General features: G+C 40.2%; 1 protein-coding gene across 1 annotated transcript in view; it reads left to right on the top strand.

The window, feature by feature from the left end:
- The window catches only part of ERICH6 (glutamate rich 6), a 38,009-nt gene that overhangs the window by 13,943 nt on the left and 6,135 nt on the right, over positions 1–17,931 (top strand). Inside the window, exons 8-11 of the mRNA XM_027772367.1 lie at positions 79–236; positions 1,074–1,144; positions 9,017–9,162; positions 14,650–14,735. Of these exons, the coding sequence (XP_027628168.1) occupies positions 79–236; positions 1,074–1,144; positions 9,017–9,162; positions 14,650–14,735 (461 nt within the window). The remainder of the gene's footprint in view (positions 1–78; positions 237–1,073; positions 1,145–9,016; positions 9,163–14,649; positions 14,736–17,931) is intronic.

Genomic DNA, 17,931 nt, shown 5'->3' with positions numbered 1-17,931 from the left:
CCCTGCCCTCTTTGGATTTTATCTCTAGTCATCTTTACCTAGGACTGATCAAATAAAAATTACCTCTTTGCTTCTCAGGCCTCCTGTTGTACTGATTTCCAAAATCTGGTTGAATATATCAATGAGGAAGAAAAAAAAACCAAGAGTTCTAAACCAGAATTAATTAGCATTGTCCCGCATGCAGCCCATGGCAGCGAAGCTGACAGACTCAAGGCCAAGGAAAAAGCCCTGCAAAGGTGACACTGAGCCTTTGATCTCGAAACTCAGGTAGAACAACTTAGTCGGAGAGCTTTTGTAAGAAGAACTTTATTTTTTCAAAATATATCCTTTTGAAGATGTGATCTCTCTGAAGAAATAAAAATGAGCCAAAGCTGGGGCCAGCAGGTGGCATAGTGGTTACAGCACAGGACTCTCACATGACCAACTGCAGTTCAGTCCTGGACTCATGACTTGAAACTCGCACTGGGCGTGTGTGTGTGTGCATGCCTGAAACCTTAAGAGAATGGAGGAGAAGAAATTGTGGCATGGCTATTCCCCTCAGGGAGTGATTTTTTTCACTTCCCCTCTCATTCTTTCTCTCTCGCTTTGGTAAATGCATGCACTCTAACGCAAAATCCTCTTAAAAAAAAAAAAAAGGAAGAAAAGAAAGAAAATTATCAAGACAATTCAATTCAGAATCTCTACTAATACATAGGAAAAAATTGTCCAATAAGTACAGACCCATGTACTCTGATTCAATAGGCTATATTTATAAATAACAACGAATTAAAAATAGCAAGGGTTGGCATTTAAGCAATTAAAGTTTGCACTGTATTTTTCAATTATTTATTTTAATTTTATTTATTATTGTCATTATTCTTTAACTTGTATACAGTAATGGCAATCATGAGAGAGAAAGAGAGACAGAGAGAGAAAGTGAGAAAGCAACCTGCCAGGTCCGGAACTCGAACTGCAGTGGGCCATGTAGGAGTTCAGCACCCCAACCACCACGCCACCTTCTAGCCCCATGGTTTATATTCTTTTAAGCTGCAACCACATTTCTGATTTACTTGTGATATTGTTTGATGTTGTAGAAAACAGGAGCGACAAATGGCCAAGCGTCTTGCAATCATGCCGATAGAACCGACTAATTTTTTTGAAGAAGGTGAGTTCATCAACACTTAGGGTAGAGACAAGGTGTACAATCTGAGAAAGCTCAGATGCCTGACTAAATGGTAAAAATTCATGTATTTTGGGATCAGCAGATGACATAATAGTTACGTCGCTGGACTCCCACACAGTCAACCATGGTTCAAGTTCTGGACCCAGAACTTTGCGGTGTTGCCATCCTCCCGGGGTAGGGGGCAGGGTGATTTATTGCTTTCTGTCTCTCTGGCAAGTGCATATGCATTATAGCAAAAAACTCCCTAAATTTTTTTTGATTTTAAGGATTTTGAGTCCTTAAAAAATATGTATGTATAGATATAGACAGATAGATGTAGAAAGAAAAGCACTTGTGTATGAGTCAGGATAGAACAGACTTGCTGTAAGAACAATCATCCCACAGCTCGGTGATTTACGCACATCCAGAGGTGCCTGACTGGCTCTCTTTTAGCAGTTCTCTGAGTAGTGACTCGGGACCCAACCTCCTTCCATCCTATGACGTTGCCAAACTTTTTAACCATCTTGCAATATTTAATACAACTAAAGAAATAAAAAGGTCATTGAAAACGGACATATTTTAAATATACGTCAGTTAAATACAGGTATTGATCAGTTCAAATGAAGGGCCTTGCTGAATGCCAGGCTGCCTGCAGCTTTGGGGCCTAAACGCTGGGACCCATGGCTCAGCCCCTCCCCAACTCACCTTTGGACTTCAGGTTTGTGTTGTGGGACTTTAAGATGAACTTGTGCCCCTCCCTGGCCCATCTGGATACTGGTTCAAGCAAAGGACCTTGCCAGACACCAAGATGCTTGCAGCTGCAAGGCCTAATGGCTGGGACCGTGGCATATTCCCTCCGCACTCACCTTTGAACTCTCAGGACTTCAGCATTTTGGCTAGTGGGTTTTGCACACCATGTGATCTTTCCTTTGCTGCTGAATTGAAGCTCACTCACTCAGTTTCAGGCCCACCTGAAACAGGGAGGGCTTGGGGTCATCCAGGACCAGTGACAACATGCAGGGTGCTGGTGAGCAACAGGGAGGCAGAGCAGAAGAGCAATAGTCAATTTTCTACTCCTGCACACCTTTGAATGCTCAGAGATACCCTGAATAATTTAGGAAGGAATGTATAGGTCACTAGATGATTAGGAACAATTGCAGAGGCACTAGAAATATGAGCAACCAACAAAATGTTTTCCCACAAGGAAAAAAAACATCAACTCCATGTCACCCACAGACAACACAATGGAAGTCATGAAAATGCTGGGTAAGTAATTCAGAATATTTGTAGTAACCAAACTAAATGAGATGCAAGAGAAAAGAGACCACAGGCTCCAGGGGATGACAAAGTCCTTTCACAATTTGAAAGAAGAAATAGACACCATAAAAAAAGAATCGAATCGGGGACCAGCAGGTGGCATGGTGGATACTCTCACATGGCCAATCATGATTTGAGTCCTGAAATCTAGTGGCTTGCTCTCTCTCTCTCTCTCTCTCTCTCTCTCTCTCTGTGTGTGTGTGTGTGTGTGTGTGTGTGTGTGCGTGTGCGTGTGTGTGTGTGCGTGTGTCTAGTCAAATTAAAATAAATGAATGAATAAATAAAATTAAGTAAAAAATTCTTTTTTAAAAAAAAGAATCAAACAGAATTGTTAGAGATAAAGAATATAATACAGGAAATTAAAACCTCCCTCAAAAGTATTAAAAGCAGATTTGATTGAATCTCAAATACAGAAGATAAAAACTCTGACCTAGAAAAAAGTATCAAAAATACTGAGAAAACCACCAAGAAAAATGAGGATAATATATGAGAAATACTAGATACTAGCAAGTGCCCCAACATGTGGAACTGGTATTCCAGAAGAGGAAAAAAATAAAAATAAAAAGGGTAAAGGTCATTTGTTTTATGAGATCCTGGAAGAAAACTTTCCAAACCTAGAGAGGCATTCAAATATCCAGACCCAAGAAATACAGATGACCCCAAATAGAATCAGCCCAGGAAGATCCTCTCCAAGGCACATCATAGCCAGATTGGCCAAAACCACAGAAAAGACAAGATACTAAAATTGGCAAGAGGGAAACATTAAGTTACTTACAAAGTTTATCCCATCAGGCTAACATTAGACCTCTCATCAGAAACAATGCAGGCAGGCGGGAACCAGCAGTTAGCGTAATGGCTATGTTGCTGGACTCCCACGTAGTCGACCGCGGTTCGTGTCCCGGACCCGGTGGCTTAAAAAAACTCATGCCGGGCGCGTGTGCGTGCGTGCCCAAGATCCCGAGAGGAGAATGGAGGAGAAGGGATTGCGGCGCGACCATCCCCTCTGGGGGTGATTTCTCGCTTTCTGTCTCTATGTCTCTCTCTGTCTGTCTGGCGAGCGCACGCACCCTACAGTGAAAATCTCTCAAAAAAAAAAGAAACAATGCAGGCAAAGAAAGAATGGGGAAATATAGTCAAATTGTTCAATGAAAAACAATTTCAATCAAGAATACTATACCCAGCAAGATTATCCTTCATATGGGAAAAAAAGATAAAAACATTTGAGATAAACAAAACCTGAAAGAATTTACCAACTCCAGGGCAGCTCTTCAAGAGGTTCTAAAAGGAGTACTATACCAGGAAAACTAAAAAGTCAGATGAACGGTTATAAGATAACAAAAATCAACCAAGAAAATGGCTCACTTCATGATAGGAACAAGTCCGGAAATATCGATAGTAACTTTGAATGTTAATGGATTAAATTCTTCAATTAAGAAACACAGACTGGCTGAATGGATTTAAAAAAAGAGACCCAGAAACCTTCTATTCGTCACCTACAAGAAATGCACCTTATGGATAAAGACATATATAGACTAAAAGTGAAGGGCTGGAAAAAGATACTCCATGCAAATAGAAATCAAAAAAGGGCTGGAGCTACAACACTGATTTCAGATAAAATAGGCTTCAAGACAAAGACTGTTAAGAAGAGACAAAGAAGGGCATTGCATAATAATAAATGGGTTCATTCAGCAAGAAGACATAATGCTTATAAAAATATCTATGCGCCCAATTCAGGAGCACCTAAATACATGAAGGAAAGACTGCTGGAGCTAAAAGGAGAGGTGGGGTGCAACACTATAATTACTGGGGATTTCAACACCCCACTGTCTTCTATAGACAGATCTTCTAAACAAAAAGTAGACAGATACAGGACCTAAATGACTGTAAAATTGTAGTACCCAGACTAAAGGAGATGCAAGAGAAAAGAGACAACAAGCTCCAAGAGATGATGAGGTTTTTCACAATCTGAAAGAAGGAATAGACACCATAAAAAAGAATCAAATGGGCACCAGCAGGTGGCATTGGTGGTTAAGGAGCTGGATACTCCCACATGGCCAACCACAATGTGAGTCCTGGAACCTAGCTAAAAGCTTTTCCACTAAAACTAGGCAAGGCTACATACTTTTTCCACAGCTTTTTAATATAGTGCTGGAAGTTTTATCCAATGCAATCAGAAAAGAGAATCATATAAAGAACATTCAAATAGGCAAAGAAGAGATGAAAATATCTTTATTTGCAGATGACATAATGGTATACTTAAAAGACCGAAAGGTCTCCATGAAAAAACTTCTCGAAGTAATAAATGAACACAGTAAAGTGGCAGGATACAAAACCAATTATCTGAAACTGTATAGCATTTCTATATATGAGCAACAAGTTGAAGGAAGTAGAGCTGAAGAAAGGAATTCCTTTTACCATAGCCACAAAATATATATAAGATACCTAGGGATAAACCTAACTAAGGAAGTCAAAGACCTTTACAAAAGAAACTATGAAAAGCTTAAAAAGATATTGAAAATGACATTAAAAAAGTGGAAGGATATCCTATGTTCCTGGATTGGAAGAATTAATATAATCAAAATGTCAATTCTACCCAAATTAATCTACACATTTAATGCAACTCCAATCAAAATACCAGGGACATTCTTCACAGATCTAGAAAAGACAATCATAGAATTTGTCTGGAATCATGGAAAATCTCATTGCCAAAGCAATCCTGCATAAGAAGAGTAGAGTGGGTGGCATCTCACTCTCTAACCCCAAAATATACTATAAGGCTGTGATAATCGAACAGCATGGTATTGGCACAACAACAGACAAGTGAACCAATGGAATAGAATAGAGACCTCAGAAATAAACCCCAAAGCTTATAGCCAACTGATTTTTTTTTTTGAGAGAGAAGTTTTTGCTATAGGGTGCGTGTGCTTGCTGGAAAGACAGAGAGAGAAAGCGAGAAATCACCCCCCCCAGGGGCAATGGCCACACCACAATCCCTTCTCCTCCATCTCCTCTCAGGGGAGGAGAATGCACACATGCCCGGCGTGAGTTTAAGCCACCGGGTCCGGGACTCGAACCATGGTCGACTACATGGGAGTCTTGCAACATAGCCATTATGCTAACTGCTGGTCCCACAGTCAACTAATTTTTGATAAAGGATACCAGTCAATTCATTGAGAAAAGGAAAACCTTTTTAGCAAATGGTGCTTGAAAAACTGGTTATCCACCTGCAAAAAGATGAAAGTGAATCCCCATTTTTCACCATTAACAAACATCAACTAAAAATGGATCAAAGATCTGAACCTAATACCTCAAACTATAAAACTACTGGTGAAAGGCACTGAGGTAGGCAAAGACTTCTTAAATAAGACTCCCAAAACCCAGGTAATAAATAATCCCTAAAATAGACAAATGGGACTATATCAGATTAAGAAGTTTCTGCACAGCAAAGGACACAGTAATTAGTGTGAATCAACAGCCCTCAGAATGGGAGGATATTTTTGTAAAATATACCACTCAGATAAGGGACTGATAACCAGAATAAACAGGGAACTCAAGCAGCTTGCCTGAAACAAAATGTCTAACCCAATTAAAAGATGGGAAAATGAACTGAACAAAAATCTCTCTAAGGAAGACATACGAACAGCCAAAAAGCATATGAGGAAATGCTCAACATCCCTCTTCATAAGGGAGATAAAAATTAAAACCACAATGAGATACCACCTAACCCCTGTCAGGATGGCGAAGATTAAAAATACAAAAAGTGCTAAGTGTTGGTGGGATTGTGGTGAAGGGGGAACTCTCCTACACTGTTGGTGGGAATGTAAACTGGTTCAGCCACTGTGGAGAACAATATGGAGGTTCCTCAAAGTTCTACAAATAGAACTACCATTTGATCCAGCAACCCCAGTTCTGAGTATCTACCCAAAGGACAGGAGAACGCTCAGTCTGAGAAACACTTGTACATAAATGTCTATTGCAGCATTACTCAAAATCACTAAGGATGGAACCAACCCAAACATCCACAAACGGATGGATGGAAAAAGTGTGGCGCATATACTCTATGGAATACTATTCAGCCATACAAAACAACAAGACCCTGGCATTTGATAGAAAGTGGTTGAATAAGGAAGATCTATTGATGAGTGAAACAAGGCAGAACATGAAAAAAGATATTGTATGTATCCACTTAATATATACTGACTATATGCACTTTATGGTAGAGATTGAAATACTGGAGGGCATAAAAGCAGTGAAAACAGTTACGGATGCTGAAGACAGTGTGGAACAGGGTGGGGAGAAGAGTACAGAGAAGAATAGCAAGAAAACAAATAGGCATAACATTAGTGGGACACAGAAATCGTGTTACCTATTGATGATAACATGTATAGTATTCTCAACTGGACTGATATGAGAAATATTTCATGTTGGATAAATTCTCTTTACAAGCCAAATGATATACAGTGATTGAACGTTTAAAAAAATAATGAGAATAAATAATATTAATAATCTGAAAAAAATGATGAAAAGCTATTTGATGATGATGATGTGGATAGCAATGCCTTTGTCTTGACTGATATGCATGGTAATCATGCTAGGAAAAATGTAATACACTGTAAAGATATATGTGATTAAATGTAATATAAAAATAAAATTAAAAAATAAAAACAAGGGGAAGAGGAGAGATACCCGATATATGTTCTCCAGGCCTTCAGAAAACATAGAGTGGTTCCTCTATTCAACATACATGTGAATCTACAAGAAAGGTGATAGTGTAGACCTCAAGGGAATGGGTGCTGTTCAGAAAGGAATGCCCCACAAGTGTTATCATCGCAAAACTGGAAGAAATTGCAATATTACCCAGGATGCTGTTGGCATTGTTGTAAACAAACAAGTTAAAGGTAAGATTCTTGCCAAGAGAATTAACATGCAAACTGAGCATATTAAGCATTCTAAGAGCAGAGATAGCTTCCTAAAATGCGTGAAGGAAAATGACCATAAAAAGAAGGAAGCCAAAGAGAAAGGTACCTGGGTTCAAATCAATTGAAGCACCAGCCTGCTCCACCCAGAGAAGCACATTTTGTGAGAACCAATGGAAAGGAGCCTGACCTACTGGAACCTATTCCCTATGAATTCATGGCATAATAGATGTTAAAAATAAACAAATTCTGCTCTTAAAATTAATAATAAAATAAAAAAGAAAAGAAAGAAAAAGAATATAGGTATAGAATATTTTTCATTTCTAAGTACAGTACACATCAGTCAATGACTTGGAAAATCTGATGATCCCGCCATCTGGCTTTTAGAGTTTTCAGTCTTCATCTCATTATTAGCATTGTTTGAAATGAATGAGCAACATCTACAGAGCCCTTCACAGGGCTGCAAGGGGCTCTCAAGTTCATTGTCTCTTGTTTGTGCACACATTCCATTTTGTTCTCAAGCTTGGGTATGAAAATCAGTCAAAAATACCCAAAAATCTGTGTGTTGGGTCCACCCATTGGCCGGCTGGTACAGCTGCAGTACCAGGGGGAGCTGACAGAGCACTGATTTCAGTCTTGGCTTTATGTGCTTGCTTTTCTCCTTCCCAGTTGTCTGATTTGGGGTAAATTTCTTAAGCTTTCTCAGTATCAGGCTCCTCCTCCTCTGCCACTCAGATATTGAAAAATACTTAGATGGGACCAGCAGTTAGTGTAATACTTATGTGACTGGACTCCCATGTAGTCAGTCGCAGTTTGTGTCCCGGACCCGGTGGCTTAAAATTCACACCGGGCGCGTGTGCGTGAGTGCCCAAGATCCCAAGAGGAGAATGGAGAAGGGATTGCAGCGTGGCTATCCCCCCTGGGGGGTGATTTCTCGCTTTTGTTCTCTCTCTCTCTGTGTGGCGAGTGCATGCACCCTATAGCAAAGAAACCTCTAAAAAAAAAAAGAAAAGAAAAGAAAAGAAAAATACTTAGAGGGCAGCCAGATGGCATGGTGGTTAAGGCACTGGATTCCACATAACTGGTTTCGCGGTTCGCATCCCAGATCCAGTGGCTTTGTAAAACATGCCAGGTACCTATGCATGTGTGCCCAAAATCCTCAGGAGAATGGAAGAGAAGAAATGCCATCCCCTGGTGGTGGTGGTGGTGGGGAGTTCTCACTTTCCCTTTTTCTCTAGCTTTCTGGTGAGTGCATGCACCCCATGGCAACAACAAACAAAAATAAAACACAAACAATAAAAACTGTTTGGGGCCAGGCCCAAAATGTTAAGAAAGCTGGGTCCCACATGCTTGAACATGCAGTTCAAGTCCCTGACCTGGCAGCTTAAAAAATATGCTGTGGGTGTGTGTGGACATATGTGTGTCTAAGAGCCAGAAGGAAGGAAGATGGAGAAGGGACTGTGGCATGACCTTTCTCCATGGGAGTTGCTTTCTCACTTTCTCTCTCTCTTTCTGTGCCCACTAGCAAATTTTTTTTTTTTAAACTCAATGCATTTGTAATGGGGTTTGAAAATTCATTTTATAAGAGGTTCTAGAACATTTTAAACATATATGTGCTTTTGTGTGATTCTTTTCTCATTAGATCCAAGGCATTTGAAAACAATTTCTTACCAACTTTCTGTGGAAGTTCCAGAAAAAGAGATCATTGAGGAGAATATATTTGATGTTCTACTAAACAACAGTAATGTATCAATTAGTTGTTGTGATTCTAGAATAGCAGGTGGAAAGGTAATTAACTTCTAATTTTTTTACTTGCTATATTTTTTAAATCAATTTTACTTAAAGTTATAAGAAGCTCTCATGAAGCTTACCTACATGATATGGTTAATTATTTTTTTAAAAAATTGGTATAGATTTGGCCTTTAAACTTCTACTAAAGTTTGTAACAATGTCTAACAAATGTTTGGGTGAAAACTGGGAGGAGCTTTATTTGTTTTATTTCAGTTTTTCTAGATTTTGCCAGGGAGTGCACATGCTTGCTGAAGACTGACAGAGAGAAAGTGGGAACGTGCCTCCATTGGCGAGCAGTCATGCCGCAATCCCTACTCCGCCATCTTGCCCTCCTTTCAGGATCTGGGGCCTGCACTCACACGTGCCCAGCATGTTTCTCAAACTGCCTGGTCCGGGACTCAAACTGCCATTGACATCTCATGGAATCCAGTTTCCTTAACCACCATGCCACAGGCTGGCCCAGTTTGTTTATTTTACTTTAAAATGTATAGTTTCACATTAAAGAACATTTGGAACCCTTAGGAAACTAAAAAGAAGGAGAGAAAATCACCAAGTCCCAACCATGTTTTAAATATATTATTTCAGTATCAGGCCAGGCCCATGGTCTAGTGGTTAAAGGAGCTGGGTGTCCTGCGAGACTCACCACAGGGTGTGAGTTCCAGACACAGGGATGTGAAAACATGTCAGCCCCATGTGTGTTCATGCCTCAAATCCTGACAGGATAGAAAGATGAAGGAGAAGGGATTGTGGCATGGCCATGCACCATGGGGTGTACTCTCTACCTCTCTTGTCTCTCTCTCTATGTCTGCCCCACCCCCACCCCCGTCTCTCTCCAGCGAGCACACATTCTGCCCTCTGGTAAATTAAATAAAAATATTTTGTCTATATTATCACAGCCTTAAAATATATAAAGCAGAATTTACACAGAATTAAAAAGAGAAATAAAGAAATCCATAATCATTTGGGATAACTTACCCTATAGCTCTCAAAAATTAAGAGAACTACTAGAAAAAAAAAAACAGTAATACATAATACTCTAGAATATCTGGATAATCCATTTAACACATTGTATTTAATATTCATAAATGTTAAGGGTAAATATATATTTTTTCAAATTAAAAAAACTTGTTTAGGTTTTGCCATAGGCTGTGTGCACTCACCAGAGAGAAACAGAGACAGAGAGAGGAAAAGTGAGAAATCACCGGCCCCCTCCCAGGAGATGGCCACTCCACAACCCCTTCTCCCTTCTCCTCTTGGGATTTTGGACACATGTGCACATACACCCATTGTGGTTTTCAGGACTTGAACTGCAGTTGGCCACATGGGAGTCCAGAACCTTAACCACCATGCCACCTGCTAGCCCCAAGAGTAAATATTTTAAAGATGACATTTCTCCCAAAGTGATCTATAGGTCTAATGCAACCCCCACTCAACTTCTTTTATCTTTTTTTTTTAAATAATTCTTTTATGTATTTATTTTAACTTGACCAGAGAGGGACAGAGCAAGAGAGAGAGAGAGGAAAATGAGAAAGCAAGCCACCAGGTCCAGGACTCAAACTGCAATTGGCCAAGTAGGAGTCCAGCACCCTTAACCACCATGCCACTTGCTGGTCCTACCTCCTTCAATTTCTAAAAGGTGTGCATACTTGTGTATGTTGGGGGAAGGGAAGTCTTGACAAGTTGATTCTAAAATATATGTGGAAAGATTAAAATCCTACAACAGCTAACACACTCTTGAAGAAAGCAGGGCTGGCAGGTAGTGTGGTGGTTGAGGCACTAAATTTCCACGTGGCTGACCATGGTTTGAGTCCCAGACCTGGCAACTTACCTTCTCACTTTTCCTCTTTGTCTCTCTTTGGTCAAATTAAATAATAATAAAGTAACATTAAATTAAATAATTCAAAGAAGAGGAGGAAGAAGAGAAGGAGGTTGAAGAGGAGGAGGGAGAAGAGGAGGAGGGAGAAGAGGAGGAGGGAGAAGAGGAGGAGGGAGAAGAGGAGGAGGGAGAAGAGGAGGAGGGAGAAGAGGAGGAGGAAGAAGAAGAAGAAAGCAAGGGCAAGTATAATATGCTCTACTGGATGTTAAGATCAGTCATAAAATACCATAAGTAATGGGGGCCAGCAGGTGACACGGTGGTTGAGATTCTGTACTCCCACATGGCTGACCATGGTTCAAGTCCTGGACTTGGCGTCTTGCTTTCTCATTTTCTTTTTCTTGTGAGCACATGTGCCCTGTAGCAAATTATAAAATAATAATAATGATAAATAAAATTAAATAATTCTTAAAACACACACACACACACACACACACAAACGATAAGACTGTGAAGTGTTGGGCAGCAATAAACGAAGCCATAGACAGAGCAGCCTAGAATCAGACCCCAGCATACCTGACCGTCTGACCAGTGGCCACTGTGGCACTACACAACAATGGAGGAATGACTACCTGTGCCCTGCCGCGTGCTGGCCCAGTCAGGCACTGCAGTTTTTTTGTTGTTGTTTTGTTTTGCTTTTTTTGGCACTGCAGTTTTTAAAAAGTGAAACTAGAACTGCTGCCTCACCCCATATGTTAAAAACAAACAACAACAAAGTGACTCAAAGACCTAAATGTGAAATGCAAAACTTTAAAGACCTTTTTGTTATAGGTAAGAGCTTTACTATCTCAGATTAAGGAAAGATTAACAGATGGGGGAAAAAGCAGTATCCGAAAGGATTTGCTACCTTAAAGTTGTGAAAGACCAACTAAGAATGGAGAAAATTGGCTCCACAAAGGACTTGTCTTCTCAATGTATGAGTAGACAAGTTTTCATAAATCAACATTTAAAAAAGTCAACTTAATAAAAGAATGGGCTGGGCAAAAAAAAAAAAAAAGACACTTTTCAAAGTGGTCAGTAGGCATTTGAAAAAGTGCTCAACCGCCTTAGTATTCTGAGAGATGAAAATTCAAACCACAATTAGAGATCAGTACATATCAATTGTGTTTTGTAAATGTGAAGTCTGGGGACCAGCGATGGCATTATGGTTACATCACTGGACTACTACATAGTCAACTGTGGTTCAAGTCATAGACCCAGCAGCTTAAAACTCACACCAGGTGCACGTGTGTGCATGCCCAAAATCCCGAGAGGAGATTGGAGAGAAGGGATTGCAGTGTGGCCATCCCCTCAGGCATGACTTCTTGCTTTCCATTTCTCTATATCTCTGTCTCTCCAGCAAGCACACACGCCCTATAGCAAAAATCTCTCTCTACACACACACACACACACACACACACAGTGCAACCTGATAGTACCAAGTTTTGGAAAGGATACAAAGTAACAATAACTATCTTTGGCCACCAATGGAAGTGCGAATTGGTACAACAACCTGGAAATCACCCTGGCATTATCGAGAGTCAAGTAAGATAGGCTTACGTTGGGGCCTGCGGTTTACCTCTGATGTAGGACCTTAGAGGAACTGGGTACCAGTGTACCTGCATAAGAATTTCACAGGCTCATTGGTTGGAATAGCCAAAAACTGGGATATTTCCATCAAAATGACATGAATAAATAGTAAGACAATTCATACAATGAAATACCATACACAAATGAACATTGTTATACTACAGCTACCTGCTGGGCTGTGTATGAATCTTACAAACATAATGCTAATGGAAAGAAGACACAAAAAATACATAATGTGTGATTTCACTTATAAAAATTTCCAAAAAGGGGGTACCAGCAGGTGGCATAATGGTTACATCACTGGACTCCCATGTAGTCAACTGCGGTTTGAATCCCAGACCTGGTAGCTTAAAATTCACACTGGGCGTGTGTGTGTGTGTGTGTGTTCATTTAGACATTCCCAAAATCCCAATAGGAGAATGGAGGAGAAGGGGTTGCCGCATGGCCATCCCCCCTGAGGAAGCGATTTCTCCTTTTCTGTCTCTCTGGCAAACACACATACCCTATAGTAAAAAAATCTCTTAAAAAAAATTCAGAAAGGGGAAAACTTTGTCTGTACTGCTTAGACATGATAAAAGTACAAAGAAAATCAAAGCAAATACTGTGAGATCAGACTTGTGGTTTTGTCTACAAAGGAAGAGTGTTGACACTAGAGTGGATACAGTGGGATGGGGGCTTGATATTCACTCAATGAAATAGCATTTCTGGCTCTTACTGAATGTAGTCCTTATTTCATAACTTTAAAAAGGGAAAAATGTTCATTCTCTCTCAAAACAAATGTGACATGTACATTAGCCCAAACACACATAATATCTATTTTAGTATAATATATTTTAGTATAATTGAAGCTTAGAAATAAATAAGAATTAAATTAAATCTTCAGTTTTTATAAAATAGGTCTAAATTCATTTCCCTACTGAGTTCTACATAGAAAATACCTAGACTTGGAGATATTAATAAGGAATACCAGGCCACCCCCTGGTATGGTGGTTACGGCAGCTGGATACCACATGACCAACTATGCAGTTCGAGTCCCAGGCCAGGCAACACGAAAAACACACCGAGCATGTGTGAGTGCATGCCCAAAACCCTGACAGGAGAAATAGAGGAGAGGGGTCACATGTGAGCACTCTCCATTGAGGGTGCTTCCTCTCTCCTCCTCCTCTCGCTCACTCACTCTCTGGCAAGTGCACGTGCCCTCTGGCAAAAAAAATATTTTCAAAAAGGAGTATCTCCATTTCTTCCCCTCCCACCCTCCACTAGTGCGGTGTACAAATGGGCTTCAAGGATAACTTTGAGATTATACTAGAATATGTTTCTTTTTAAAATCAGGTTTCTTCCACTGAACTTCACATATAGTAATAGTCACGCTTTGTAAGTGTTCAGTTCTCAGTATTTTGACAGCTGTGTAGCCATCACTAGAGCTGGTTTTTATCTTTTCTTTTGATTTTATAGCAGTGTATGTATAAAGTAAAAACTATAAAAAACTTCAGATAGATGTATAATGTCAGATTTCTTCTGGAAAGTTTTTATCTAGTTATACTGCAGGGGTTAGGGACAATTTTAAAAGACTGCTAAAGACCGTGCCCTGTGGTTAAACCAGAGTCAGAAATTAAGGACCAGCAGGTGGTGTGGTGGTGAAGACATTGGATGCCACATGGCTGACTACAGGGTTAAAGTTCTAGAACCAGCAGCTTAAAAAACACACTAGGCGCGTGTGCCTGTGTGCCCAGAATCCCAAAAGGAGAATGGAGGAGAAGGGATTGCTGAGGGGACATCCTCTCTGGGAGGGATGATTTCTCACTTTCTCTCTCTCTCCCCACCCCACTCTGCAAGCACATGTGCCCTATAGCGAAAGAAAGAAAGAAAGAGAGAGAGAGAGAGAGAGAGAGAGGGAGGGAGGGAGGGAGGGAGGGAGGGAATTTAAATTAAGAAATGCTTTGTATCACTGTGTAGTGACCAGCCCATGTTTGCTGTCACGCTTCATGTTTATACGGGAAGCAGTTAACAGTCGGTGCTCTCTTCTTTTCTGGGGTGGGCAGGTTGTGAGGGACGAGCTCTTAGAGAAGAACTACAAGCACGGGGGAAAGTTTCTGACTTCCTTTCCGGACGGGACGATGCAAATATTGTATCCTTTCTTTCAACAAGTTACTTGTATTAGCTTTATTTCTTTAAAAAATCCAGAACAAGCCCAGCCATGGTGGTGCAGGCAGTCAGGGAGCTGCTGCACAGTGCTGCAAGCTATATGGGAGGGCTCCAGGTTCGAGTCCTGAGTTCACCTGAACGGTCAGGCAAGGCAGCTCTGTGCTCCTTCCCGGCTGCAGGACTTCAGGGAGGACCACAGTATAAAGACCCTGTCAGGGGTGTCTCTCTTTCCCTCTCTGTTTCTCAGGAAATGGGTAAGTTTGAAAGGAAGAAAGAAAGAAAATACCAAAAATATAAAGAAAAAGATTACCTCCAAATTCTACTTCCTAGAAAAGTGAATGTATTTTAATATATCATTACTTTTTTCTAGGAATATATATAGATATAGATATAGATATAGATAATTCTTTTTTTGTTGTTTTTTTTTGTTTGTTTGTTGTGCTATAGGGCATATGCATTTGCTGGAGAGAGACATAAAGAGAGAGCGGAAGTAAGAAATCATCCCCCTGGAGGGATGGCCATGCTGCAATTCCTTTTCCTCCATTCTCCTCTTGCAATTTTTGGATATTCATATACACACGCCCGGGCTTAATTTCAAGTCACCAGGTCTAGGACTCAAACCACTTGGTCAACCATGTGGAATCCAGCTACCCTAACTTCCACACCACCTGCTGGCCTGAGCATATATATAATTCTTTAAAATTAATGCTTAAAGCTCTCTGTTGAAAATGATGCACATGGGAATCCAGCAGGTGGCGTGGTGGTGGTTAAGGTGCTGGACTCCCACATGGCTGACTGTGGTTTGAGTCCCAGACCTGGCAACTTGTTTTCTCACTGACTCTCCCTCTGGTGAGTACATATTATAGCACTATAGTAAAATTTAAAAATAATAATAAATTAAATTAATAATTTTTTTAAAGTAAGGAAAATTATACACATGGCAATATCCTTGATTTGTCACGTCCTGCACACGTACTTTGAAAAACCATATTTTGTACTATAGGGATGCACAATGATTGAATGTAAATAAGAAAACCTAAAATTAAAAAATCAATTCTTCATTTATTCATATTTTGCCATGAGCCCCTTAAATATAATATTATGCAATAAATGATGTTATGAGTACATGCAAAAAATAGACACATCATTTTTATAACCTATAAATATAGATAAATAGACAATGTTTTTCAAAACCACACAGTAGCTCATTATAGGGATGTTACACAGGGCTCTTTAAAACATTCATGAAAATGTTCTGAAAACATGGAGACTGCCCTAAAATGCCCTAAAATTTTTGGCGCCCAAAAAACTTATCCTTTAATTCCATTCTTCCACACCTTTTGGAAGTTGCCATGTAATTCATTTAACCTGTTCCATTCTACTGAACAAAAGTGGTTTCACATTCTTTGCTCTTACACACACAGTTTAAACCCAGTTTAGTACACTTTGTTGGATACTTATTATTTATTTCCTTAAATAAGTGATGGTAGATGTTCTGGAAGATTTGGACATATTAAAACTTCGATATACCCACCCCCTGAAAACGTGTGCCAGTTTACATACATCCACGAGCAGCAGCTTGGTTTGAATACCAAAGCTCAGTATCCACTTCATGGAACACAAGTTAGTGATTGATCACTTGGACTCGTGCCTGAGAGGCCATTGGATATATTGACATAAAGGTCACTTAACATCTCAAGGAAAGTTTTTTTAAAATGATGAAAGGGGCCAGCAGGTGGTGTGTTGATTAAGGTGCTGGACTCCCATGTGGCCAACCATGGTTCCAGTCCTGGACGTGGTGGCTTGAAAATCCCACCAGATGTATGTGCGTGTGTGTCCGAAATCCCAGGAGGAGAATGGAGAAGAGGCTGCACTGTGGCCATCCCCCCATGGGGTGATTCCTCACTTTCCCTCTCACTGTCTCTGTCTCTCTCTGGTGAGTGCACATGCCCTGTGGCAGAAACCTAAGTAAATAAATAAGTGAGAAGGACTTTTTCATGACCTAAGAAGCCTCCCTTTATAGAAGGTTGTTTTTCTCAGTTTTCTAAATGTTTAGTCAAACCTCAATGATAAACCAGGACTTGCATGGCATAGAAAGCCCTAATGAAGTTTTAGTTACTTCAGCCCTGAGAAGAGGGATAGCCTTTGTTTTAACGACATCAATGAATTTCAAGTAACATACCCACTTTTAGTATTATTATTATTTCATGCTCTGACTTGAATTCTTAGCTCTCTGAAAGACTGTGGCTGATTTTCAAAATAATTTGGAATCAAGTCTGTGTATATTTCATCTTTGGACATCTGATTAGCCTTGATATGGACTGAATATTAACAGTTAGTGAATTATCCACAGTATATTTTATTCTTCCGGATGCTATTATAAATGGAATTACTTTCTGTTTAATTTCTAGAGGGTGCATGTACTTGCCAGAGAGAGACGAAGACAAAGAGAGAGGAAAAAAATTACCTCCCAATGAGGCATGGCCATGCGTCTTGCCAGAGAGAGACGAAGACAAAGAGAGAGAAAAAATATCACCTCCCAACGAGGCGTGGACATGCGTAGTCCCTTCTCCACTTCTCTGTCCTGTTGGAATTTGGTGCATGTATACATGTGTCCAGCGTGTTTTTCAGGCCAGTGGAGTAGGGATTTGAACTGTAGGTCAGCTATGTAGGATCCAGCTTCCTTAACCACTAGGCTACAGGCTCGCCCTGGAATCTTTTCATCTTTTTCTTGATTTCATTTTCAGAATGTTCAGTATTACCATATAGAAATACATTTTTTTTTTCCAGAAGGCACCTGTGCTTGCCAGAGATAAAGACAGAGAGAAGGAAAGAAAGGCAACCCTCCCTTCAATGGGGAATATTCACACTGAAATCCTCTCCTTCTCTTCCACTTTTCTTCTGTTCAGGATTTGGGGCATGCATGCACACGTACGTGTGTGTGTGCGCGCACACACACACACACACACACTTGTACACATACCTGGTATATTTTGTTCAAGCAGGTGAGTCTGGAACTTAAACCATGCAGTCAGCCATGCGGGATCCAGCTACCTTAATGAGCATGCCACAAACTGGCTCCAACTTGTTTGTTCATTTATTTATTTATGTTTAGGTGTGTGCCATAGAGCATGTGTGCTTGCCAGACAGAAACAGAGAGAAAATGATTAAATGATTTT

This window comes from Tupaia chinensis, unplaced genomic scaffold, assembly GCF_000334495.1.
Source record: "Tupaia chinensis unplaced genomic scaffold, TupChi_1.0 Scaffold000272_1, whole genome shotgun sequence".
NCBI lineage: Eukaryota > Metazoa > Chordata > Mammalia > Scandentia > Tupaiidae > Tupaia > Tupaia belangeri.
The sequence above is the reverse complement of the archived record's forward strand: the minus strand, read 5'-3'. Positions and strand labels throughout refer to the sequence as shown.